The sequence below is a fragment of the Passer montanus genome, unplaced genomic scaffold (assembly GCF_014805655.1).
Source record: "Passer montanus isolate IOZ18808 unplaced genomic scaffold, ASM1480565v1 scaffold44, whole genome shotgun sequence".
Lineage (NCBI taxonomy): Eukaryota > Metazoa > Chordata > Aves > Passeriformes > Passeridae > Passer > Passer montanus.
In genome coordinates this window covers 1,513,647-1,538,309 of record NW_024369262.1, presented here as the reverse complement: position 1 = coordinate 1,538,309, position 24,663 = coordinate 1,513,647, and the positions used below count along the sequence as shown (strand labels likewise).

At 49.7% G+C, this 24,663-nt stretch overlaps 2 protein-coding genes across 6 annotated transcripts in view; one reads left to right on the top strand and one right to left on the bottom strand.

Moving 5' to 3' along the window:
* The first annotated feature begins 36 nt into the window (after positions 1 to 36).
* Positions 37 to 17,078, top strand: LIG3 (DNA ligase 3). 2 transcript variants are annotated; one of them, XM_039720382.1, is made up of 21 exons: positions 37 to 183; positions 403 to 941; positions 1,426 to 1,542; positions 2,401 to 2,595; positions 2,932 to 3,083; positions 3,984 to 4,150; positions 4,770 to 4,847; positions 4,937 to 5,105; positions 5,767 to 5,922; positions 6,330 to 6,461; positions 7,368 to 7,447; positions 7,857 to 7,944; positions 8,805 to 8,882; positions 9,132 to 9,255; positions 9,582 to 9,724; positions 10,480 to 10,554; positions 11,559 to 11,705; positions 12,900 to 13,074; positions 13,729 to 13,820; positions 14,016 to 15,715; positions 15,783 to 17,078. In XM_039720382.1, exons 2-20 carry the CDS (start codon positions 422 to 424, stop codon positions 14,250 to 14,252), a joined length of 2,925 nt encoding a protein of 974 aa, XP_039576316.1. In that variant the 5' UTR covers positions 37 to 183; positions 403 to 421; the 3' UTR covers positions 14,253 to 15,715; positions 15,783 to 17,078. The 2 variants fall into 2 exon arrangements, with proteins under 2 accessions (XP_039576316.1, XP_039576317.1); XM_039720383.1 differs by lacking the exon at positions 15,783 to 17,078 and having other exon boundaries at positions 517 to 941; positions 14,016 to 14,534.
* The window catches only part of RFFL (ring finger and FYVE like domain containing E3 ubiquitin protein ligase), a 29,164-nt gene continuing 19,284 nt past the window's right edge, over positions 14,784 to 24,663 (bottom strand). For all 4 annotated transcript variants that reach the window (XM_039720393.1, XM_039720390.1, XM_039720392.1 and 1 more), the window contains 5 exons: positions 21,172 to 21,576; positions 19,573 to 19,659; positions 19,020 to 19,227; positions 17,823 to 17,846; positions 14,784 to 17,313 (listed from right to left, as the gene is read on the bottom strand). In XM_039720393.1, the coding sequence (XP_039576327.1) occupies positions 17,132 to 17,313; positions 17,823 to 17,846; positions 19,020 to 19,227; positions 19,573 to 19,659; positions 21,172 to 21,576 (906 nt within the window). In that variant the 3' untranslated portion in view covers positions 14,784 to 17,131. The remainder of the gene's footprint in view (positions 17,314 to 17,822; positions 17,847 to 19,019; positions 19,228 to 19,572; positions 19,660 to 21,171; positions 21,577 to 24,663) is intronic.

Here is a 24,663-nt window from a genome sequence, read left to right as displayed (position 1 = left end):
CTCCGGGCAGGAAGGGGCGGGGCCCGCTGCGGCGCGCGCGCGCGCGCGTGGCTCTACGGAAGCCGGGCCGGCGCGCTCGTGTCCCCGCGGCGGCTGAGGCGGCGGCCCCGGCCTGAGGGGCTGGGGGGGTCCCGGCGGTCCGGGCGGAGCGGGGAGCGGGATGGCGGCACCGTGAGGAGCTCGGTGAGCGGCGGAGGGGCGGCCCGGGGCCTGCGGCGGCGGCGGGAGGCGGCGGTTGGGCCGGGGCGGGCAGCGCGGGAAAGCGGCCTGGGGGCGAGGAGGGGCCGTGAGGGCGCGGGGCGGTGAGGCGGCGCGGGTGCCGGGCCGGGGGCTGAGGGCTGCGGGCTGCGGGCTGGGTGCCGGCGGGCAGAGGGTGCTCAGTGTCCCCCGTGTCGCTCGCAGCACGCTCCGCACGGCCTGGATGCCCGCGGGCGGCAGGACGCTGTCACACGCCGCCCGCGCTCTCGGCAGCGGCGCGGCTCTGCGCTGCCCTCACGCCCCGCTCCCCTCGCCCAGGCCGCTCTCCCGCCCCGCCGCGGCCCGCCCCGCGTGCTGCTGGCAGCTGCCGGTCCGTGCGGCGTCCCCGCAGCAGCGCGGGGCTGCCGCGTTCGCCGTGTCGCTGCTGCTGGGCAGCTGGCTGCGCTCGGCCGCGGGCATGGCGGAGCAGCGGTACTGCGTGGACTACGCCAAGCGCGGCACCGCGGGGTGCAAGAAGTGCAAGGAGAAGATCGTGAAGGGCATGGTGCGCATCGGGAAGATTGTTCCCAATCCTTTCACCGAGTCCGGCGGGGACATGAAGGAGTGGTACCATGTCAAGTGCATCTTTGAGAAGCTGGACAAGGCCCGGGCCACCACCAAGAAAATCGAGGACATCACAGATTTGGAGGGGTGGGAAGAGCTGCAGGATGAGGAGAAAGAAACAATCAACAAGTACATCTCAGGTGAGGCACAAGGCAGTGCCAGGGTCGCTTTTCTCCTTATTTTCAAGTTATGCTGGAGGTTGTCACCCAGCTTTGCCTTTGCCATGAAATCCTCATGGATTTATTTGTGTGGCTTAGGGATAAAGCGTGTGGTGCTGCTCCAATCCCTGTCTCAGCCCTGTTGGAAAGGGCAGAAATGGTCACTTCTACAGTGACACTCCTTGATTAATTTGTCACAACTGATTGTGGACAAGGCCCAGATGATTAAATTCATGGGAAAATAAAACCCATGAGGAAGCATCCGTTATTTTCCATTTCCACCTTTTTCTGTGATCTTTAATAAATTACATATTCTTCTAACTTTTGTTACCTGAAAAAAAATCTGGGTTTTTTTTCTCCTCCAATTCCCACTTCTTTTAAGGCTTTTTGCTTTGTAAACTATATAATATGGTGAGGGATGTATGAGGTTATTCCTGACTGCCTCTTGAACCTTTCTGCTTTCCAGAAGCCAATTCCAAGACTGGAGGTACCCCGAAGAAAAAGGTGATAGTGCAGGCAAAACTGACTCCCACAGGACAGCTGACCACAAAAGATCCACCAAAGAAATTCTCTGGATTCTCTGGTAAGAATTAAGAAACTAGTTCTGGGAAATCAGTTTGTTTTAATCTCTGCATCAAGAGGTGTTTTAGCTTGGCCAGATCGGTTGGTTTTTGTCTGTAGATGATTTAGGGGTTTTTAGTTCTGGTTTGTCAGAAGCTGTCAGTGCTTTCTTAGGCTGGCAGTCTCAAAAGAAGACCTTGAAAAATGTTTGGATTTCCAGTTTTCCCAAGGAAACAAAGGTTCTGCCATGACCCACGTTGTCAGGCTGACTCCATCCCTACATCCACTGGCTCGCATTCCAGCCAAACTGAAGGTGTAGCCTAAAGTTATCCCATGTGGAGCTCAAAATCTGGAAAAAACTGCTGAGGGATTCTCAGTTATCTTCATGGAGAGGAAAACTTGTCCTGAGGAGCAGCTGCCAGCAGGGCAGTCCATCTGTGAGCTCTGACTGCTCTGACACCCACCTGGAGCTCCAGGCTGCCCAGAGCCACAGCACAGCCAAAGACATCAGCTCCTGTAGGGGATTGGTGTCAGGAGACAAAGGGGATGGGGCTGTATTCCCCCATTTTAGAAATTACCTTAGGGAAATGTCTTGCTTTCAAGGGCAAAAGCCTGTAAAGTAGAAAAAAAATTGATAAAGCAGAGGCATCTGGAAGGAGAAATTATTTTTCACCATGGTTTAGTCATATTTTTCTGGTAGAATTAAGATCTAGGAAATTCTGGTGTAATGTAAAGGGTAAAAATAGTTGGAAGGTTTTTATGAAAGTGCTAAATTTTAGCTTTGCCAGCACGCTGGGATTGTTCCCACCTTGCCAGGCAGAGGTAACTTCAACATTTGCTCCGTGTGGTTACAAAACCAACTTGTGGTGTTCTTTGGCAGCCAAGCCCAGGACTGCCGAGGAGGCCCCTGCAGGTGCCCCGCGGCCCAGCCTGTCTGCAGCCAGGTGTGACCCCGGGCACAAGGACTGCCTGCTGCGCGAGTTCCGCAAGCTCTGCGCCATGGTGGCCGACAAGCCCAGCTACAACGTGAAAACTCAGATCATCCAGGACTTCCTCAGGAAGGGCTCTGCAGGAGGTATGGCTCCAGCTGGGAGTGCTCAGCTCCCTCAGGGTCAGCTTCAGAGGAAAGGGGAAATTCAGTCTGATTGTTGTGTGGTCCCAGCCTTGTGCTCTGGTGATTTCTGAGCTTCGCTTTTGGAAAGTGAACTCTACAAATACCAAATTCAGACAAAAATGTCTCACTCGGGTGTTGTCGATGCCCAACTTAGAGGCAAATTTTGGCTATTTTCCCTACGAATTCCAAGCCCCAACTGTGGGTTTTATCCCCAGGATTATGCAAATGAACACGACCAACCAGAGCCTGCACACGAAAATAAATCCTCACTGTTATAATGTCCTTTTTTTTTTCCAGATGGTTTTCATGGTGATGTATATCTGACCATTAAGTTGCTGTTACCAGGTGTCATTAAAATAGTTTACAACTTGAATGATAAGCAGATTGTAAAGCTGTTCAGCAGGATTTTTAACTGCAACCAGGAAGAAATGGTCCGGGACCTGGAGCAGGTGAGTGCAGACAGCAGCTCTCTCAATTTCTGCTGATCAGCTCTTTGTTTATGGAAATTCTGTAATGGTTTAGGTTTGCTTCTCCTTAGCTTGACTGTTAGAATGGGAGCTGGTGATTTATTTTGGTTTTCCTTAGCTTTAGCAGTTTTCATAGCATTTTCTGCCATCTGGAACCTGTAGAAAATCATGCTTGAATGGAAAGCAGGATAAGAATTCACCTGGCAAAGCTCTAGAAAGCAAGACTAAAATTATCTAGGCAAGGTGGGCTGCATCTGTTTGTCTAAACTCCTTTGCCTTGCACGTTCCTCCAGAACTGAGTTCTGTTACTCTTTTTGTACCATCACATATCAAAACCTGGGATTCAATTAACAGACCTGTCACTGGCAGCTGCAGTTGGTTAATACAATTAAGCTGCTACAATTGAAGGTGCTCAGTTGTGCATTGAGTCCCTGTGCACAGGAGCTGGTGATTGACTGTGCACCCTGTGATTCACTGCAAGGTGCACGAAAGGGCTGAATTAGATAATAAAGGTAATTTTTTCGTCTCTGTTCATTGCCTTGCTGTGTACTGCCTTCTAGTGACATCACTAGTCTGTCCCACATCCTTGGATTTACAAGTGGATTCATCCTGAGGAAATAAAGGGTCTGTGCTGCTGCAGCAGTGAAAAATAGAGCCATGAGATTATGCTGGTACTCTTAATTACCTTTCTGGGCAAATTAAACAGCTGAGCAGCTTTATGTGTCGTGGCAGCTTCCTTAAGTGTTTGATTCCAATTTCTTTGTGCAATCCCAGCATCACTCCTATCCTTTATCCTCACTGGAACCATGCAGAATCCCCAGTGGCACCCCCATTCTCTGGCCATGCCTCTCATCCACACCCTGGTTTTGTTTTTGGAGACAGGGAGATGTTTCTGAGACCATCCGGATCTTCTTCGAGCAGAGCAAGACCTGTCCTCCAGCACCCAAGAGCCTGCTGACCATCCAGGAGGTCGATGAGTTCCTCATCCAGCTGTCCAAGCTCACCAAGGAGGATGACCAGCAGAGTGTCCTGCAGCAGATCAGCCGCAGGTGAGGGAAGGAATCAGCCTCTGGAGGTTTGCCCAAACACTGGGGTGGTTCTCTACAAGCTGGAATGGGTGAAAAATGAATCATGAGCCCCGAGACTGAACTTAATTAGCATCTGTAAGCTGCTGTTAGTGATGTGACTGAGACACCTTGACAGCAGTGGAGAGCATTTGTGGCTCTTGTTCATGCGAGAGAACTTGTCCCTGCCTGTCAGGACACTTCAATCAAACAAGTGATTTGCAGTGACACCCTAATGGTGCTTAGCTGTTAATTAAGTTGCTGTTCTTAAGCATGTTGGGTAAAGGCTTCAAGTAATTTAGACAAAGATTTTTGGTCTGGCTCAGTTTGTGTTGATCTGAGGCTGAGGATTTTCCGATCAGTTACTCTTGATGCGTTAGTTAAGTAAATTTTAGAAGATGCATCAACACTGAGGCAGAGTTAATGTTGGCATAAAGATGCTGGAAAGCTTTTTGGGTATTCCCTTGTGTCTCTGAGGTGTCACTATTAACATGATTGGTTAAACCCTCTGCAAAGGGGGAGCCTTTTTTTAAAGAGTCCTGGATGATTTTCTTTTCAGCTGGAAAGTTCAGTTCACACCTTTGCTGAATCTTCTCTTCTTCAGGTGTACGGGCAACGACCTGAAGTGCATCATCAGGCTGATTAAGCATGACTTGAAAATGAATGCTGGAGCCAAGCATGTGTAAGTGACAGGAACCCAGAAATGCTCATTTCCTGAGGCAGCAGCAGCCCTGAGGCTGATCCATGTTCCCCCCTCTCCATGCCTTGCAGGTTGGATGCTCTGGATCCCAACGCCTACGAGGCGTTCAAGGCCTCGCGGAACCTGCAGGACGTGGTGGAGCGCGTGCTGCAGAACCAGCAGGAGGCTGAGAAGGTGCCAGGGCTCAAGAGGACCCTGAGTGTGCAGGCCTCGCTTATGACCCCCGTGCAGCCCATGCTGGTAGGTTGGGCCCTCCTGACAGCCAGGCATGGACAGAGACTCCCAGCTGGGAGGGTCAGGAGCCAGGGCAGTGCAGTGTGGGCTGGCTCTGCAGGGCTCAGGGTTGTTTGTCCCCCAGCTGGGAGGGTCAGGAGCCAGGGCAGTGGTGTGCAGTGTGGGCTGGCTCTGCAGGGCTCAGAGTGTTTAAAGCATCTCCTACCACCAGGCCAAGTATTTGATATACTCAGTACCTGCACCTTTAGTGCCACTGCGAGGCTAAAACCTTGCCTTGCTCTCAGTCTTTTGTATTTGTTTGCTGTCATTGCAGAAGTTGATCCTTCCTCTGGAAAGAGTGTAAGCTTTCCAGTGGATTAGAGATTCAAATAAGTCTGGCTTTTTGTGTGAACAAAGCAGAGTTAAATATTTACTTCTGGGCTGAGCACACTCCTACAGAAGGCACAGTGCACATTTTAAAGCACTTGGAGGGGATGAGCACTGAAAAGCTGTAATTATCTGGCCATATGCAGATATTACTAAGTGAATAGTTAAGACAAACTTGAACTCGCTAACAGAGGTTCTGGACAAAAAGCTCTACAAGGGGATTCATTGCAGCTCATTCATGAGCTTAGGTAAGAGTAGCTTTATGTTCCACGTGTCACCTGGCTCTGGCCCCTGTCCCCAGGCTGAGGCCTGCAAGTCCATCGAGTACGCCATGAAGAAGTGTCCCAACGGCATGTACGCCGAGATCAAGTACGACGGCGAGCGCGTGCAGGTGCACAAGAACGGCGACCACTTCAGCTACTTCAGCAGGAGCCTCAAGCCTGTGCTGCCCCACAAAGTAAGCACTGCCTCACCCCCGTGTGTCCTCTCCATTCCCAGTAGTTTCCTTCTGTAGGCAAGGAGGATTCATTCTCATTCCTAATTTATGTAGGTGTGTAGAATGTGGAAAAGCAGCACTTGAAACTAATAATTTAATTCTGGTGTGCATTAAGAGCTTGGAATTAAATGTCATCTGTCTGCTGTAGAATCCTCTCTTTGCACTGCATTTTGGGAGCCTTGCTGCCAGTTGGGTGACTTGGTTCTGTTTATTAAAGCCTCATTTTTTCTGTTTGTAGATTGCTGTGGGTACCATAGAAGTGCAGATATGCCTCATATACTTGTGGAAAAACACCTGCATTGGACTGAATCCCTCAATCCTCTTCAGCTAGTTATTTTTCTTTTTTTTTTTTCTTTTCTTTTCCCAAGGTAGCCCATTTTAAGGATTTCATCCCCCAGGCTTTCCCTGGTGGGCAAAGTATGATTCTGGATTCAGAAGTTCTCCTGATTGACAATAAAACTGGCAAGCCACTTCCTTTTGGGACTCTTGGTGTGCACAAGGTAAAAAAAAAATAAAAATGGTTTTTGTGTTTGGAGGCTGTTACACTGCTGACTTAAACACAATCTGTTATCATAGGATAATTTCAGAGCTCTGGTGCTTGTTAGAGCATCTGGGGAAAAAAAAATAAGATTATTGAGAAGGCTGATATTGAAAAGCTACTGCTCTAATACAGTAGATTTGATATTAACAAATGGTTTTTGTGTTTGGAGGCTGTTACACTGCTGACTTAAACACAATCTGTTATCATAGGATAATTTCAGAGCTCTGGTGCTTGTTAGAGCATCTGGGGAAAAAAAATAAGATTATTGAGAAGGCTGATATTGAAAAGCTACTGCTCTAATACAGTAGATTTGATATTAACCTGATCCCTGGCAGAACATTAACAGAACTTAATTTCAGTAATACTAAAAAAAATATTTGGACAACCTTACAATTGTGTCATTGTTTCCCATGGCTTGAGCAATGTGTGGCAGCCTGGGGGACCACAGGGATGCAGTGATTATTCCATGCAAATGTTATGTAGTGCTTGTGTCTAGACTGAATGGGGGTGAGGAAGAGGACAGGAAAATGAAAATTAAACTATAAGTGCTTAAGTTAAAAGTAGCCATTAATCTGCTGTGTGTAGAAATGTGGTGGGTTTTTTTGCAGCAGTAGTGACAGATGTTGCATTGCCCAAAACCATTAATATTTTTAGCATTATTTTCCATTCCTAGGAAACGAACATTTTTTATGTTCTCAGCTCGTGCTTGGACACATTCAGTGTAAATCTGAATTCTCAGAATGATTCTTTTAGAAGAGGCATGAGCTTATGATACCTTAAATATTACAGAGATAAAAATCCATGCTTTTATTGCTTTGCTAAAACTGTTTGCTGTGACTGCAGAATCCTGTTAATTGTATTTCAGAAAGCTGCTTTCCAGGATGCCAACGTTTGCCTCTTTGTGTTTGACTGCATCTACTTCAATGACATCAGCCTGATGGACAGGTGTGGCTGCCAGGGGAGAGTGGCTGGGCTGGTTTCCTGGGATGAGCTGCAAAACCTGGCCTGGGAAACCCCACTAATGCAGGCAGACCAGTTCACCTGGGCTGTCAGACTGGCCACTCACTGGGAAATCAGGGCAGTGTTGGCGGGACCTTGCTGTGCCAAGGAGTTTTCTGTGGAGCTCCTCTTGCTCTCCAAAACGCTGGGATTAGCTGCATCTCAGCTGCTGCTCTCACATCCTCTAAACACACTGTTAACATTGGAATTTCCACCCTGTCACTTCCTGGAGGAAAGTAAGAGCTAGTTGTCCTCTGTGGAGCTCTCTAGGATGAGTGTTAATGCCTTTAACAGCTTTTCTCAGAGTTCCTGTTGGTTTTGCTGCTTGTCCCTCACTGTCCATGCCCTGCTCTAGGCCCCTGTGTGAACGGCGCAAGTTCCTCCACGACAACATGGTGGAGATCCCCAACAGGATCCTGTTCTCAGAGATGAAACATGTCACAGTGAGTGCAGTGTGCTCCTACAACCCTAACCCTGCTCCTCCAGCACTTGGCTTTTTTATATGATTAACTCTGCACATTCACCCTGGCAAAATGGTTCTCCTTCTGCTCTGTGTGCAAGGCTTCTTGAGCCAGCATTGTATTCCCATCTTCTCCTGGCCCCAACCCCTTCAGTATAATCTTGACTTGAATACCTCAGGTTTTCTGGCTTGTTAATGATTTTGTAGCCATTGTCACTCCGACCCTGTTAGGAGGAGTTAAATTCTGCTGTCACTCAGTGTGTGCTGTGCAGTGCAGAGCTGTGACTGCAGCCTGATTGAAGGGAGCCAGACTGCCTCTTCCCAAACTGGCAGCTTCAAGTGCCACACAGCCTTGAGACATCTTGGCTGCTAAAATCTGCATTTAGGCAGCAGCATGCTGGGATTTTCCTTTGATTATGCACAAGCCTGATGTCCCATTATTTTTCCCCATTGCTGCTGATTTCTGTGGTACCTTGGCTTTGGTGGAGAATGCTTGGATATTTTGGGCAGAAGGTGGTTCTTAGGTCCCAAGGCAGTTGGGTGGAGAAGGAAGCAGGCACTGCTGGCTGAGCAAGTCTGACCTGGGACATACTGGGGCACAGCCAGTGGGGCAGCCATGTCTCTGAGGGGCATTTATAACCTTCTCTTCTGGGAACATGTTCCCAGCTTAGTCACTGGGTGTGCAGCAAAGAGAGCATGTACAGGATCCTCTTTGGAAAACTGTTGTGAAAGTACCTCTTCCTCTCTCTGCAGCTGCTTTGGGTTTAGTGCTCCAAAGACAAAGCCTGAAGAGCTCAGCCCTTTTTCCAGTCCTGAGCTAACCATGATCCCTCTCCTTTGCAGAAAGCTTCAGATCTGGCAGACATGATCACCCGGGTCATCCGCGAGGGGCTGGAAGGGCTGGTGCTGAAGGATATCAAGGCAAGCTCCCTTTCACTCTGTACTGGTGTCAGCTGGGAATTTGGGAATGACAGCAGAGTCAGCTCTGAGACAGAATCACACATTGAGCATTCCAGAAACATATCTGGGTTCCTCTCAGTGCTGACACGCACTCCAAGCTGCTCCTCCTGCTGTGCTCAGGAGCTGCTGAGCTGGATAAGGGCCAGGGCTGTCTGAGGAGCTGTGCCCAGCAGGGGATCTCTCTGAGGGGGCTCTGCCTTCTTTGCACAGGGTAATTATGAGCCAGGGAAACGCCACTGGCTGAAGGTGAAGAAGGATTATCTCAACGAGGGGGCAATGGCTGACACTGCTGACCTGGTGGTGCTGGGGGCTTTCTATGGACAAGGCAGTAAAGGTAGGTCTGGAGTCGGGTCTGTACAGAAGGAACTCCCAAGGTTTTCCCATTCCAGGCCTCCAGAAGGAGGGTGGCTGGAGCAGTGGTTACCTGCTGCAGCCCATCATGTCCTTGCTGTGGCTTTGCTGTGGGCTGGTTGGCTCAGCAGAGCTGCAGGTGTTGGGCTGGGCTGTTGCACAGTGCAGAGGCTCTGTTCAGCTTTCTGAGTGGCCCTGCAACCATCACAAGCCCAGGCCCCTTTGTCTCCCAAAGACACAAAAGGGTTTTGGCTCAGAAGAGCTGTGCCTTGTCCTGTGCAAGGTGTGAGCCCTGCTGTCCCTGTGCAGGTGGGATGATGTCCATCTTCCTCATGGGCTGCTACGACCCCAAGACTGAGAAGTGGTGCACAGTGACCAAGTGCTCTGGTGGCCACGATGACGCCACTCTGGCACGTCTGCAGACAGAGCTGGACATGGTGAAGATCAGCAAGGTGAGAGGGGAGCCAAGGGATGCTCAGCCAAGGGCTCAGCTGCCCTTGAGGTGCTGCTGCACTGCAGGGTGGAAATGCCCTGCCAGGAATGGATCAGAGTTAAAGCTCATCAACCACTTGACACAAGGGAGGTGTCAGAGCAGCCAGCTCCTGGAGCAGGCACTGCCTGGGATCTGTACCCAGACACTGAGTGGGAAGCCAGGCACCATCTGTTTCCTGTTAGGAGGAGGTTTTGTTGGGAAGATCCCAATTTTTTATCTGGATTTTTGGGCACGTTGTGATTGGCAAAGGCAGTCACTAGATGGGGCTGTGGGAGGGAAGTGCTTGGTCAGGCTCTGGTCCCATGGCTCCATAACCTGGGGTTGGAGTTAAGATTTCTGCCAGTGATTTATCTTGCTTTTCAAGACTGGACAAATAAACAGATAAATTTTAATATTGCCTTGATATCCTGAAGGCCATTTGCATCAAGGTTGTAGAATCTTAAAGAAAAGGAGTGGTTTTCCATTAATCACAATTGGAGCAACTGTTCTTGTTTCACACACAGAATGACAGGAGCTGAGGGCTGTGTTTCAGGCAATATTTGTGATTTTCCAGATCAGGCTGCAGATCAGTGCAAGTTCCATCCATGCCAGGGCATTGTTATACCTCTGATCTACTTCTAGGCTAGCTTGTGTTTCAGCAGTTTCTGTTGCATAATTAGGTTTATATATAATGATATGTGTGAATGATTTGAATTTTGTGCTTTTAATTAATAGGATCCTAGTAAAATTCCAAGGTGGCTAAAAATTAACAAAATCTACTACCCAGACTTCATTGTCCCAGATCCAAAGGTAAGTGCTCTCATAATCACTTCACATTTAACATTTCCCAGCCCTTACTCTGCAGTCTTCTATAAATCCTTTAGAAGGACAACTTAGAAGTTGTCTCTGTTACAAAATAAATCTTCATACTTGGAATGGGAAATTAAGCACAAGTTTTTATCTCTCAATCTTGCAGGTGCATTTGAGGCTAAGAGCTTCATGAAGAAATCACACCTGCAGCAGTTTTGGGAAATATTCTTGTGCATTAAATCCCTTCCAGAAGTGAGCTTGCTTTAAATTTGAGATATGAGAAATCTGACTTTAAAGGGTTGAAACACAACTGCAACCCAGAAGTTGCTGTTGTTGTAGGGAATGTCAGTATGCTCTGTATGCCTGAAGGACAAGGTGTTACTTAGAAATTGGCATTTTGTGTTAGTGAAGTATTGTAAATCAAAGGCGACTCTGACATTGGTGAGGGAGAGAGAATGGTGCATCTGACTCCAACTTATCAGAAGGCTAATTAATTATTTTATTATACTGTACTATATACATTTCATCTAAACTGAATCTGCCATGCACTCACTCTGCACAGAGCTGCACTCAGCTCTGATTCTCTTGTGGCTGTCTTGTGACAGTCCTGACACACACACATACACACACACACCCAGCCCTGATAGGCCAAGGAAACAACACATCCTCACTCTGGATAAACAGTCTCCATATTGCATTCTGCTTTGGCACAACACAGGCACAGCAAGTGATAAGAATTGTGTTTTCCCTTTCTCTGAGATTCAGAGAATGTGGAACCCAGAAATATTCTTGGGAAGAATTGTGCCTTGCTTTTCTCTATGAAGAAAATGTGGCAACAGTGAAGGGTCTCCGGCTTAGAGAGAAAGCCGGGTTTAACAACGAGGGTGACAGCACGGTCACTGTGTGTATGGAGCTGTGCTGGGGTGGAGGGTGATTGGGGTGGGACACTGAGCTGGCTCTTGGGGGAGCCCAGGGGTGTGACGTGGCTTCCCTGCTGTGTTCAGAAAGCCCCGGTGTGGGAGATCACGGGGGCCGAGTTCTCCAAGGCCGAGGCGCACACCGCGGACGGGATCTCCATCCGCTTCCCGCGCTGCACGCGCATCCGCGACGACAAGGACTGGCAGACAGCCACCAACCTGCAGCAGCTCAAGGTGGGTCAGCACGGGCCTGCAGCTTCTGGCACCAGGCTGTGCTTCAGGCTCATCACAGCCTGCACGGGAGGCACCCGCTGCCTGTCGTGGCACCCGCTGCCTGTCGTGGCACCCGCTGCCTGTCGTGGCACCTCCCATTTTCCCTTCGTGCCAGGCCCAGGCTGGGCTGTTGTGCTGGAGGCCTCTCAGTCCCTGGAGCTGTTGTGTTGCTGTGCCCTGTCAGAGAAGTCTCTGTGGGCAGTTGGTTCCATCAGCTCTTGTGGCAGAGTGAGGAACTGCTTTCCTCAGAGGTGATCACAGAGTGAACTCTGTTGGAAAAGATGGCACCCGCTGCCTGTCGTGGCACCCGCTGCCTGTCGTGGCACCTTCCGTTTTCCCTTCGTGCCAGGCCCGGGCTGGGCTGTTGTGCTGGAGGCCTCTCAGTCCCTGGAGCTGTTGTGTTGCTGTGGCCTGTCAGAGAAGTCTCTGTGGGCAGTTGGTTCCATCAGCTCTTGTGGCAGAGTGAGGAACTGCTTTCCTCAGAGGTGATCACAGAGTGAACTCTGTTGGAAAAGACCTTATGAGATCATCAAGCCCAACCTATGACCTAACACCACCTCAGCAACTGAACCATGGCACTGCCACATCCAGGCTTTTTTTAAACACGTCCAAGGACTCCACCACCTCCTTGGGCAGACCTTTGCTCTCTCCATGCTCATTCAGTTTCCCATCACTTGCTGAGACTGGGAGAGGCATTTGGGAAGTGCCTGTGGGTATCCTGGGGCACAGGGGCCGAGTGGCACTGGCCAGAACCCCCAGGCTGCAGCCACCCCAGTGCCAGCCTTGGGGAGCTCTGTGCTCAGGGGAGCTGCTGCAGTTTGGGGCTGGCAGCAGCTGCCAGGGCTGCTGTGCCATGGAAAGCAGGAGTGATGCAGCCCCAGGGCCTGCCAGGATCCCTGTGGGGAGGAGAGGGGAACAAATCCCTCTGCAGATGGGCCCTTCCCACAGTGAGCACTGGGCACTGCTCGTCCTGCAGGCTCTGCTCTGGAGCAGATGGTGTGGATGTGGCTTTTGCTCCTCTCTGTGGCTTCCCTTGATGGAGGAGGGGGGTGGAATGCAGGGAGCTGGGACAGAGGTGCAGAGGGGTGCAGGAAGAAAAGGCTTTTGAGCAAACACTGCAGTGTCAGACATGATGAGTGCTGTTTCTCTGGGCAGGAGCTGTACCAGCTCTCCAAGGAGAAGGCTGATTTCAGTGTTACAGCTGGGGAGGAAGATGAGTCCACAGCTGGCAGCAGTGGAGAGAACGATGGGAATTCCAGGTCTTCCACACCTCACAGCAGTATTAAGAGTCCCCCAAGCAAGTCACCTGCAAAAGCCCAGAAGGCAGAAGGTAAGCTGATGCTGCTTTCAGGAGGGAGCCTGGGGCTGTGTCCTCTGTGCTTGGGACAAGCTGGCTCTGGGCCCTTGGCTTCTGTGAGAGGCTTGATGATCCCACCTTTCAGATGGATCTCAAGGATAATGGGCCAAGCTGTTCAGATCCTTGGTTTGGCCCTGTATGAATTGAGTAGCCACAGCTCTGAGATGTCCTGGGAAAAGAGGGATGGAACAGCTCTGATGGTGCTGTTCAGGTTGGTGTTCACTGCTCCCGTTCCTGCAGGTCACAGCCCTTTGGTGTGAGGTTGTTGGCCATGAGCCAGTGTTTAATTTGATTTGGATGGAATTCACGTGTATAAAGGGACACGTGGCTGGAGGTGGTTCCCAGGTGAATTGAGCTGGAACATGAAGCAGGTTGCTGAGCAGCTTCACAGAGGACAGAGTGGTGACAGCATGGAGGGCAGGGGGCAGCAGCAGCCTGGAAATGGGGCAGGAGGCTGCCCCACACCATTTCCAATAGAAAAATGTGTCTCACTAGTGAGAGTAGTTCATGGATTTTCCAGAAAGAGGGGAGGAAACTTTTCACTTCTGCTCTTTACTCTTTCCCCCACCATAATACACAGGCAGTATCTGGACAGAGCACATGCATGAGTCAAATTCTTGTTTTTAGACAGCAAAGGAGTCACTGGATCCCCTGAAAAATCCGAGGAGAAACGAGGGGAGAAGAGAAAAGCATCTGAGATGGAGGACAACGGGAAGAAGGTACAGCCAGGGGGGCAGGACAGGGGCCACAGCAGGGTGGGGAGGCTGGGGCAGCTGTTGCCCGTTCCCCTCCATTCCCAGGAGTGCCCGTTCCCCTCCATTCCAAGGAGTGCCCGTTCCCCTCCATTCCCAGGAGTGCCCGCTCCCCTCTATTCCAAGGAATGCTTTGCCCAAGCTGTTTCTCCTTCCCCCCAGCTGCCACTGCTGGACATTTTCACGGGGGTGAGGCTCTACCTGGCTCCCTCTGTGAAGGACTTTGAGCGGATCCGCCGCTACTTCATCGCCTTCGACGGGGACCTGGTGGCAGAGCTGGACACGGCCTCGGCCACCCACGTGCTTGGGGACACTGCTGAGCACCCCGGGGCGCAGCGGGTGACCCCCAGGTGGATCTGGGAGTGCATCCGGAAGCGCAGGCTGGTGGCACCGTGCTAGCACAGGGGCAGTGCTGGCACACAGCAGCTGGGGACAGGGAGGTGGCGGAAGGGAGATGCCATGCAGGGGTGGGTAGGCTGGAAGTGCCCTCAGAAGTAGTTACAGAGATCCAGAGCAGCCCTGTGGAGTGAATTTAAAAAGTTCTCTGATGAAATGTCACTGCTGAATCCCATTTTCCTGCCCACACCGTAGACCACCATCCTTATCCAGGTGCTGGATTAGTCTCCTTGGGTTTTTAAAGTTTGGGTATTTTTATAGATAAATAAAACTGAAGCAGCTTCTCCTTTGCTGTCAGGACTTAATTTCCAAAGGTTCTTCTCTTCCTGTTCAGGAGAGCAGAGCAGCAGCTCCATGGGACTCTTGGCTGTGGTGCCAAGGTCATTTGTGTCGTCAGGTAATTTTTTTCCACCTCCACCTCTTCTGTACCCCTCCCACCAAGAGCATTCCACCAGCTGGGATCCCAATTTCTGGCTGAGGGTCAGCAGTAGCTGTAGGATCTCTGCTTGTAACAGATTCAGAAACAAAGTTAACTAAATCACAATTCAACTTTATTATAAAATTATAAACCAAACTTCTGTACCAAAACTAGTAAGTTGAACTGTCGTAGTACCAGAGGATTTAATAGTGAATAACATGCCCTTTCAAGTAGAATATTAAGTTTTAAAATCTTTAAACAATGTACAGTGTACATAAAGCACATAAATATTTCCATTTACTTTATTAGTTCAGAACATTATATTCCTTTGGATCATTAATCAGTTTCCTCCAGGTTTTGATTTTCCTTTAAAAATAACTCACTCATATCCATAAGTAGAGAATCCATTTTTACAAGGGAAACAAGAAGAGTCCTCCCTTCACAAAGCACATTTTGGAATTCAGGGTGGTTGGATCTTCTCATCCCTAAAATTTCAGGCATTACCTGCAGCTTGATTTAACTGCTGTAGAAAATAAGCCTACCCTCTACAAGGAAAGCACATCTGTCCATAGGGGAATCATCTTCCTGCTACATTCCCCCAGCCCTGAGTTTACTGAAAAATACGACATGAATTTTCACAGTGGATTTCCTCAAAGAGGCTGTTCAGCACATGGTGTATTCCTGCAGCTCCTCCAGGTCCCAGTGCTCTCTCCAGAGCAAACAGAGTCACTTCTTACCTGCCCTTTCTCTGTCAGGATGCACTGACTTGTTCACTTTGTTCTCCTGCTGGATCTGTTCAACCTTCAGATTAAAGAACAGCCTGACCTGGGACAGAGGTAGGACTCAGAATGCTGAGTTCAGTCAGCAGCAGCTGCTGCAGTTTTGTGGAATTCTGAGATCAGCTCAGTGAGAGATTCCTGGCTCCCTCCTGCTGCCTCCTGAGCCATGGATTTCTCATCCCAGGTGCTCTTTTGGCTGCAGCTCCCAGAGCAAAGACCCTGCAGCTGAGCTGCTGCTGCTGGAACTGCCCCTGTGCAGAGCACAGCAGGTCCGTGTGCTGCTGCCACTGCACAGGAGCTCTGCTGCTGGAACTGCCCCTGTGCAGAGCACAGCAGGTCCGTGTGCTGCTGCCAGCACTGCCACTGCCCAGGAGCTCTGCTGCTGTCCCTCAGCTGCACTTCAGTGCCCCAGGAGCTGAGGGTGTCACTGCAGAGCCCCTCTGCCTTTGTGCCGGTCCCTGCTGGCAGCCAGGCTGGAGCACAGAGCCAGCCCTGGCCCAGAGCAGCCAGGACAGCCTCAGCTGCCCTGCAGGGAGGGCACAGTGCCCTGCTGATGGACCCTGAGGGGAAAATACACCAGTTAGTCACCTCCAGCAGGAACTGCCAGACTACTCCTCTAGCAAGTCTCCTCCAGCTGAGCACAGTGCCAGGAGAGCTGTCAGGGATCAGGCCACAGCCTCTCCCCACCCTCACCAGCAGAAAGGACAAAACTGCTTTTGGTAAGCAGTGCAAGGTAACAGAACTGTGAAACAGCCCTGGGGAGGATGGGGGAAGCTGATCTGCAGTGGAGATTGCTCATGGAGCCAAGGGAGACAAAGGCTTTCTTCCATTAGTCCCTTCTAAAAAAAGAAAAAGTCACCTGTACTTAAATATGATTGTGTAGCAATGCAGTCCTCACTATGCAGCTCTGTGGTTCCTCACTAAAGCCTGGGCAAGACTCAAGCCGTGGATTTACAGCTCCATGGTCAAGTGGGGGCAGTTCAGTCTGAGCCCCACCCCTGGCACGTGCTGTGAAGTCAAAGTCGACAAAAACAAACCAGAAACCTCCCTCTGGCACAGAAACAAAAACCCAGCAGACAGGGCAAGGCTGAGCCTTCCCAGCCTCCCTCCCCGACAGTTTTCAATAATACAAAGACAACCTTGATACAAAATTACACATTTTTCCACAATTGCACTAGGCTGGAATTAGGGAAAGCAGGGAGGGTCTGCCTGTCCTGCAAGCACAACAATTTTACATTAAATTTAAAAAAAAGTTAAATTAACAAGCACAGTGAGATTTTAATCTTCGAAAATCAAGTTGTTGCTGGGCAGAGCCTGAGCAGCAAAACAAAGGACACTTTTTGAGACCCCAGTTCACTTTATTATTCAGAGGGAAATACAAAGCCTCTGGAGCTGATCTTCCTGGTGGAAAGCTGGGCATCCATCTGTCCTCAAACGATCCTAGGATGGAGGTGGTTAATGATTGCTGGCAATGAGCTCCAAGGAGTCCAGGCACTGTGGTGTAAAGCACGATGCTGCGATGAGCAGAGCCGGGCACGGCTTGAGCAGAGCACTTTCCCCAGGCTTCCTCTTTCCCTCTTGCAGCAGGGTCCACACTAATCAAGGTAGCTGTTGGCAGGGATGTTGGCCCTTTCCCCAAGAGCACGAGGCTGTAAGGCACAGCAGCCCTGAGGCCAGAGGCAGCTCTATGTCCTGAAGACGTGCACGGCCCTGATGACGTACTGGCGGCAGATGGGGCACTCGCTCATGCGCTTGCCGCACTTGGTGCACGTCACCATGTGCCCGCACTCCAGCAGCACGCAGTCGATGGCAGCGTCCATGCAGATCCTGCACAGGTTGTCCTCGCTGCTGGGGGGCCCAGCAGCACCTGAGGGGACAGCAGAGCACGGAGGGGTCAGACAAAGGGAAGGGTGGCGGGTTTGTGCGATCCCAGGTGGCTCTGCTGAAGGGATTCCCTGAGGGACAAGGTGGGCAAAGGAATTGCGCTTGTGGCTGCTCCATCAGCTGGCAAGGAGCAGAAGTTTTAGCTTTTACACAGTGATTTCTGTGAGATGGAAACAAATACCACTGAGATCAGGCAAATGAAGCAACAGGGGTCTCTCTTCCCAGATAACAACACAAGAGGAAATTACCTGAAGTTGTGACAGGGAGGTTTAGACAGAAATTTTTCCTGATATCCATTTTCAAAGGGGTTGTCAAGCTCTGTAACAGGCTGCTCAGGGCAGTGGTGGCATAAACAACCCTGGGGGGAGGCAAAAGCCATGCAGATGTGGCATTTGGGGACATGGTTTAGAGGGGGCCTTGGCAGTGCTGGTTGGACTGGATCTTGGAAGGTTTTTCCCAATAAACAACTCCATGATTGAGGATCTCACTCACCAGTTTGATCGTCAGTGTCCAAAACTGCAACAGAAGAAGAGAGAGATTTGGTGAGAATGTGAAAAGCTGGGAGAGAAGTGTTACCAGAGAGGGGCTGAAAACCTGAGGGAGTTGCTAAACCAAAACTGCTTTGTGCTGATCACCATGGGAGGTTCAGGCTGGGCTCTGAGCAGGACAGGTTCAACAACTGACAAGAACTTTCTCTGATACTGAGCTTACAGAACAGTTAAAGCTTCCCAGAGATAAGGGATCCAAAGGGATGTCTCAATTTTTAAGACAGCCTTGGAATGTGTGCAGAGTTTGGCTTCCCAGTGCTGCGCCTGCAGCAGCCCCTTGTGCCAGTTCCTCTGCTGTTACACAATCACCAAGTGACTGAACAGACACAGAGAGAGTGAAAGAAAAGGATACACTGCATCAAAAGCACAAGGTAATGAAAGAATATAACCCCAAAACTGCTGTCTTAAATCTTGGAACATCCGTAGAAGACAAAGCCTAGAGAGACGAGTTTAAGAAAACAACACTACCTTGGACAGCACTGAGAAACCAATGTATGAAATCAAAGTGTTAAAGTAAGTTTCTCTTGTATGTAATTTACAAATATGTGGTTATTTTAAGAAATACCCTCAAAGTGCAAACTGGCACCTGGAAAACCAAGCCAGACATATTCTCTACACACCTGTGTCCCCTCACAGCCACCTGAGCAGGCCCAGGAACACTCTGGTGGTAGAGAGTGAAACCCCAACTGTGCACAGCTGGGCAGCCCTGGGAGCCACTGCTGTGAGCACAAGCCTTGAATCTCCCAGCTGTTCTTTGGCAGTTTCCTGCCCGGGCAGGGCATTTCCCTGCTGCCTTTGCCAGGTACCACAAGCCAAGAGATAAGAGCTCAGCACATGCACTCATGTACAGCCACCCACCAGCTGCTGTGAGGGTGAGGCAGTGCCAGTTGGATCTGCTGGGGGCATGCACAACACCAAGTGTGAAGGATGCACAGCCCTCGTGCTGCTGCTGCAGGGCTCCCACAACTCTCCTCAAACAAGGAGTGGTGAGCACAGCTCAGTTCCTTTCACTCTGCACAAACACTCCCCCCTTCCTCCTCGCTCTGCTGCAGCAGAAACATCAGCAAAGTTCTGTTTCCTTGTCAGCTGTCTGCAAAAAGGCTAAACCCAGGAACAGGCCCACGTTTGCCAAGTCTCTCACCTAGATGCTGAAGGTCCTTCTCTCTGTAGAGGCGCGTGACCCTCTCGAGCAGCTCCCACTTCTCACAGCAGCCTTTGTAGTTGACGAAGTTGCGGGCGAGGATCTCCTTGAGCTGCCGCACGGAGAGCGCGTTGATGTCCCCGACGCTCGTCAGGTCAGACAGGGAGGCCTTCCTGCCCAGCACCAGGTTATCCTCGGAGTCACTGGACTGGGGGAGCACACAGGGAGTCAGTCATGCCCTCAGCACCCTGCACTATGATACCAATCAACTCCAGCACGTGTGTGAGCAGGAACTCAGGCTGGATGTAGAGAAGTGGCTACTCTGAATTCATCTACCAGAAACACAAATCTTGAGATAGAACTTAATCATTTCTGCCATGGTGCCCAAGTGACACCAGTTCTTTCTGTATGTGGAGGACAAGATGATGCCACAGAAGGGGTTGATTTGGTTTGGTCATTCTCAGTTACTGATCATGTCTGGTAGCAAATCCAGCCCAGGAAACCTGGTATTCCCTTCCATCTTCCCTGCCATCCACCTCCAGGACACACAAACCTGTATCTCATCCTCTGCTGCTGCTTCTTCTGCTGCATTCTCAGCTGCTGTTCCACAGGCTGGGCTCGGAGGCACATGACCATTGGCCTGGAAGAGGAAATGAAGCTTTCACCAGTTGTGTGTTTCTGGAGGAAAATCAACTCCAGGACAGTGTCACTGCAGCCCCTGACCTCTGGAAGGACACAGGCAGGACAAGGCACAAGCCAGGCACACTCAGAGTTTTTGCCTGTGCAGCACTCACACAAAGTAACACTTGCTGAAGCTGAAGCTTTAAAGCCCCAGTACAGAACTCCAGGCTGGATCAGGAGGAGACCAAACTTATACACCAAATTTGCAATGCCTGTGTGCAGTCCTTCCCTGAGGGTCACACTGTGCTGTGTGTGATGTCAGAGCTCCCGGTGCAAGGCTCTGCAGAACCCTCCTCTAACAGCTCAGATCTTCACAGTAACCAGGCAAACACCTGCTCAGGTGTCTGGAGAGGGCAAACAGGAGACACCCAGTGAGGGAGCAGCAGTGACAGGAGGAGAAAAGCTGGGCAGGTGCTTTGAACACTTGATCAAATGAGCAGTGTAAGTTCAGCTGACTCACCCCAGCAGCCACTGCTCCCTCTGCTTTCCTACTGACAAAGGGACTGTAATGTTACCATCCCATTTACCCAAGTGGGGACTTGTTAATATTTACAGAGCCCAAGAGTAACAATCAGGATCAAAGAGCCTGAACTGCAGCACCACATCATGCAAGTCAAGACAAGAAGCTGAAATGTATCATGGAGTAGTGCAGAGCTGGTAAAAACTGGAATGGCAATATCCAGAAAACCAGGGAATGAAAATGCCTTTTGATGATTTGTAAAAAACATTCTCCCAGGAGAACTCCCTCCTATTTTGAACTAGATAAACCTGCTGAGGAAGCAGAAGGTACACACATTTTCACAGCTCTGGCCCACAGGGAACTGAATACACCCATTAACTTTGTAACAGGACAAGGAGCAGATGTCAAACACTGAGTAAACTTTCCTTAGCAGAGAGCAGAAAGACAAACAAAGCAAGGTCAATAAAAAATAATTAAACTCAAATGCCCCTGCTGAGGTTCATCAGGACTGCAGGTTCATCATAAACCAAGACTTGGCAACAGACTCAGGGTTTGTCTTCTATTGATCTGAGTGCAGGAGACACCAAAAACCTCACCCAGCCCCCATCACCTCTGATCAGCTCCAGCTCCAAAGCTGCTTTAGACACTGTCCTTGTTATCTGGCACAGGAATTCAAGAACAGTATCAACTATTTAATTACACCCACTAACACGAGCCAGAAGCCATCAGCAAGTACCAAAGGGAGCAGTCACAGGAGCATCTTGTGGCAATGGAAGTGTGGACCAGAGCACCAGAGAAAACACATCCCAGAGCATTGATGATGTTCTGAGAGTGAATGCTCGAGATATTCAGCACTGCCCAGCAAATTCAATTCCATAATGAACAGCACATCACAGTTAGTGATGGCAAGTCACAACTTTACACAGCAAAACCACATGCAACATCCTGGTAGTTAATCCAAAAACAGAGATGAATGAGTTTGCAAAAGATGGTTCTGGCCAGAGATTGTACCTGTTGGTGTTCCTGAGCTTCTGAACTTGAGATGGGATCTGCAGACACTGAGGACTCATCGTGTGAGGTAGGAGAGGCCAGGTTGGTTGGGGGGTGACTCACAAAGTCCTGCTGTTCACGAGCACTGCTATTAAATGTGTTTGTTCTTATCTGATCTTCCTGGGTAATTGCAGGCTGCTGGCCAAGGATCAGGAATACCAGGTCCTCCTTTTCACGACAGAACTCTGTGGAAATCTCATGGAGGGCCAAGTAATCTCGCAGATCCTTCACCTTCATCTTGATCAGCTCCTCCCGCTGGAAGGCCGTGGCTCGGAAGCGCTGGCAGAGGTGGCAGAGCAGGGGCCCACCCTCGGGCTGGTTTGAGCAGGATGTGCAGAAGTTCTTCTTGCAGTCCAAGCAGATGTGCTGGGAGAGAGAGGGGAAGGAGTCAGAGGCAGCCCGTGCCCTGTGCCAGCAGCACACGGCAGCGCAGCCGAAGGAAGCAGCAGCTGCTCCTGAAGCACAACCAAAACCCTGCAACCCATGAAAAAGTGCCAAGTGGTTACTCATGCTCCTAGAGGAGGAAAAGGATTGATCCCTGAGCAACCACCGAGTCCTAGAGAAGCCCCATTCCCACTCCATTTACCCAGAATGAAACGTGAGATCCTGACAAGATTCCCTCACACGACAGGAATTTTCTGCACCTGCTCATGCAGTTTAAGCCAGAGGGAATCAGGAGATTGAGGCAGCAGACTTGTGAGTGAACTCCAGCTAGCTGTGCACACTGTGAACTCCAGCTAGCTGTGCACACTGTGAGCTCCAGCTAGCTGTGCACACTGTGAACTCCAGCTAGCTGTGCACATTGCTCTGAGCATTAAGAAGCTCCAACACTGAAGGAACTACTTAAAAACATTTCTCTTTCATAAGCACCTGCTATGAATGATGTTCCTCCCTCCATTTTGCTGCAATCACAGAATGAATCTTTCACCAGAAGAGGGACAGGGAACAGCAAGGTCTCACAGACATCAAAGAATCTGACATTTATTTACACAAAAATAGCTTATTTTGAAAACAATACACACACTTTATACCAGTTAGTGCTAGACAGAAAGTGTTGGAAGTTTTGGAAATATTATGCCCCAGACAGTTAAAAACTTTACAGATTGAATTCTGTTTTGATACTGGTTCTGATCTTGTCACTCAGGGCTTGATTTTCACAAGTTCCAAGCACTCACAGTCCATGCTGACTTCTGCAGAAACTTGACTGCTCAACCCTTTGGAAAGGCAAATTCTGCATTTTCCAAGAGGAATAGCAGCAGAACAGCCATATATGTGCCTGTTAAAATCCTGAGGGAAGAAAGAAGTGGTTTCACTGCTGTTAAAAATGCCAATTCACAGTCTCAGAGGAGCCAAGCACCTCTGTGAAATCCTGACATCCTGATCCTTCAGAGCTGTGCAAGGAAAAACACACAGGTGAGTTGGAGAAGTAATAAATACAAACTCAAAGACAAAAAACTGGTTTATGAACTGCTCTAGTGATTGAAGAACATCTCTGTCTTCCCAGCTGAAAGAAAGCAGATGTTTTACAGGGTGTAAATACACTGCTTGCTTACAAAAGCTCTTTCTGATGCCCTTTTCAGCCTGAAACCCTCCCTGCTCCCCAGTTAGCACCTCCAGGCCTCTCATTTAGAGCCTGCACCACACTCCCAGTGACACTTACTGGAAAGAATCCCAACTTCCTGCTCAAGCATTTTAAGACATTAACATTTCTACCACAGAGAGAAACCTTATCTCAAAGCTGCTGTTTGGGGGCCTGCCAAGGAAAAGCAACTTTCACCAATCACAAAGCAAGGCAGGAAGGGCAATTTCCACAGAACATCCAGTTTGGAGGAGTTTTCCTTAACTTCATCAGCATAAAAAAATTAATATGTAATTGACTTTTTGTGACCCTATGATTGCAAGAGCAATCCTGTTCCTTGGGGAATTTTCAGGGTAGAGACAGGAACTGATGGCTGTGTGTGCCTAGAGCAGGGGAACAAAACAAATGCACAAAGGCAGAGAAGTGGAAAATAACCCTGTTGGTAACACTTGTCCTCTGAATCCCCCACCTCTGACATGGGAGAAATCAGATGAAATGAGATTTAAAAACCCCAACAACACAAAAACTGCACAAAACAACCCAAAACCCCAAAGCAGCCCCATTTTCTCTGGCAGGGGAAGCCTCCCCATGGCCTGCAGGTTCCCAAACTGGCTCCAAAGGGACCCCCTGGACTGCCAAGGACCTTCCACCAGCCCCAAAACCCCGACTTGAGCACTCCCACTGTGAGGTATCACAAAGCAAACAGCACAAGGGCTGTTCCATCAAACATGTTCTTGCAATTAACAGCAATCCTACCTCTGTTATCAAAGGATACATTTGGGAAGTGAAATAAAGCCAGGCATGTCTCTGATTTAGCAGCTCAGCACCAGGATTTATCTTCAGAGAGAAAAACAACCTCCCCAGCCTGTATCTGAGCAGCAAGTGTTTAAACATGGACATTTTGGCTACATCTCAGCATCAAGCAGCTCTCACAGCTTCACTGAACTCTGACTGAAAGGGCATTAATTCAAGGCAGTTCTTCAGAAGGATTGGTTTCAAATGTTGTTGCACATTAAAACTTTCCTGAAAGGTCAGGCCACATCTGTGTGCTGCTCACTGACAGCACAGTCAGCATGGTCAGACAGCCCTGAAAGGCTTTATGTGGGGGGGTTTGTTGGTTTGTTGGGTTTGGGCTTTTTTAAAGCAATCTAGGCTATCCTTATGGTCACCAGCACAGAAGGAATTAATTTTAATCCCCTGTATTTTAGAATAAACATTAACTGGACACTGGAGTTCAAAGGTGCTCCTCTCCCAGGAGAGAATGCAGTTTTCCATGCTGGCCTTGCAGCACTGTGAGATTTCCTACACTGCTCCCTCCATAGCAACAGCACTGAGGGATTGCCATGGCTCACAAACACAGCAGTGTGTTCTAAGGGGTGTTTTCACTCCCTCAGAGCTGATGGGTGAGCTCTGCAGCCCCTCCTGCAGCTGCTCCAGCATTCCCACCTGCAGCACGGGGCTGCAGTCACCCCCAGAGATCACTGCTCAGGAGCTGGGCAGCAGCAAGGTGGAATACAGAATATAAACTCCAATTGGAAGGTGGAATACAGAATATAAACTTCAATTTCCCTGACAGCCTGGAGCAGGAGCAGCTGGACACGAGCACAGGTAGAGAACACAAAAGCTCAAATTATATGGAACAGATCCCACAGGAAAAGGGGGAAGCTGCTGAGGGCAGGAATGTTTTCAACAGCTTCAGCAGCTCCTCTACAATTTGTGCACCTGAGCATTCCCTCTCCTGTGTGAGTCAGCTCAGCTGGAGCCACTGCTGGCTCTGTACAAGACACTGCTCTAAGGGCAGCCTGAACAGAACAGGTATTTAGGAGATGCTGGGGCACAGCTGCCTGAAATGGTTTCATTTCAGAATTCTCTCC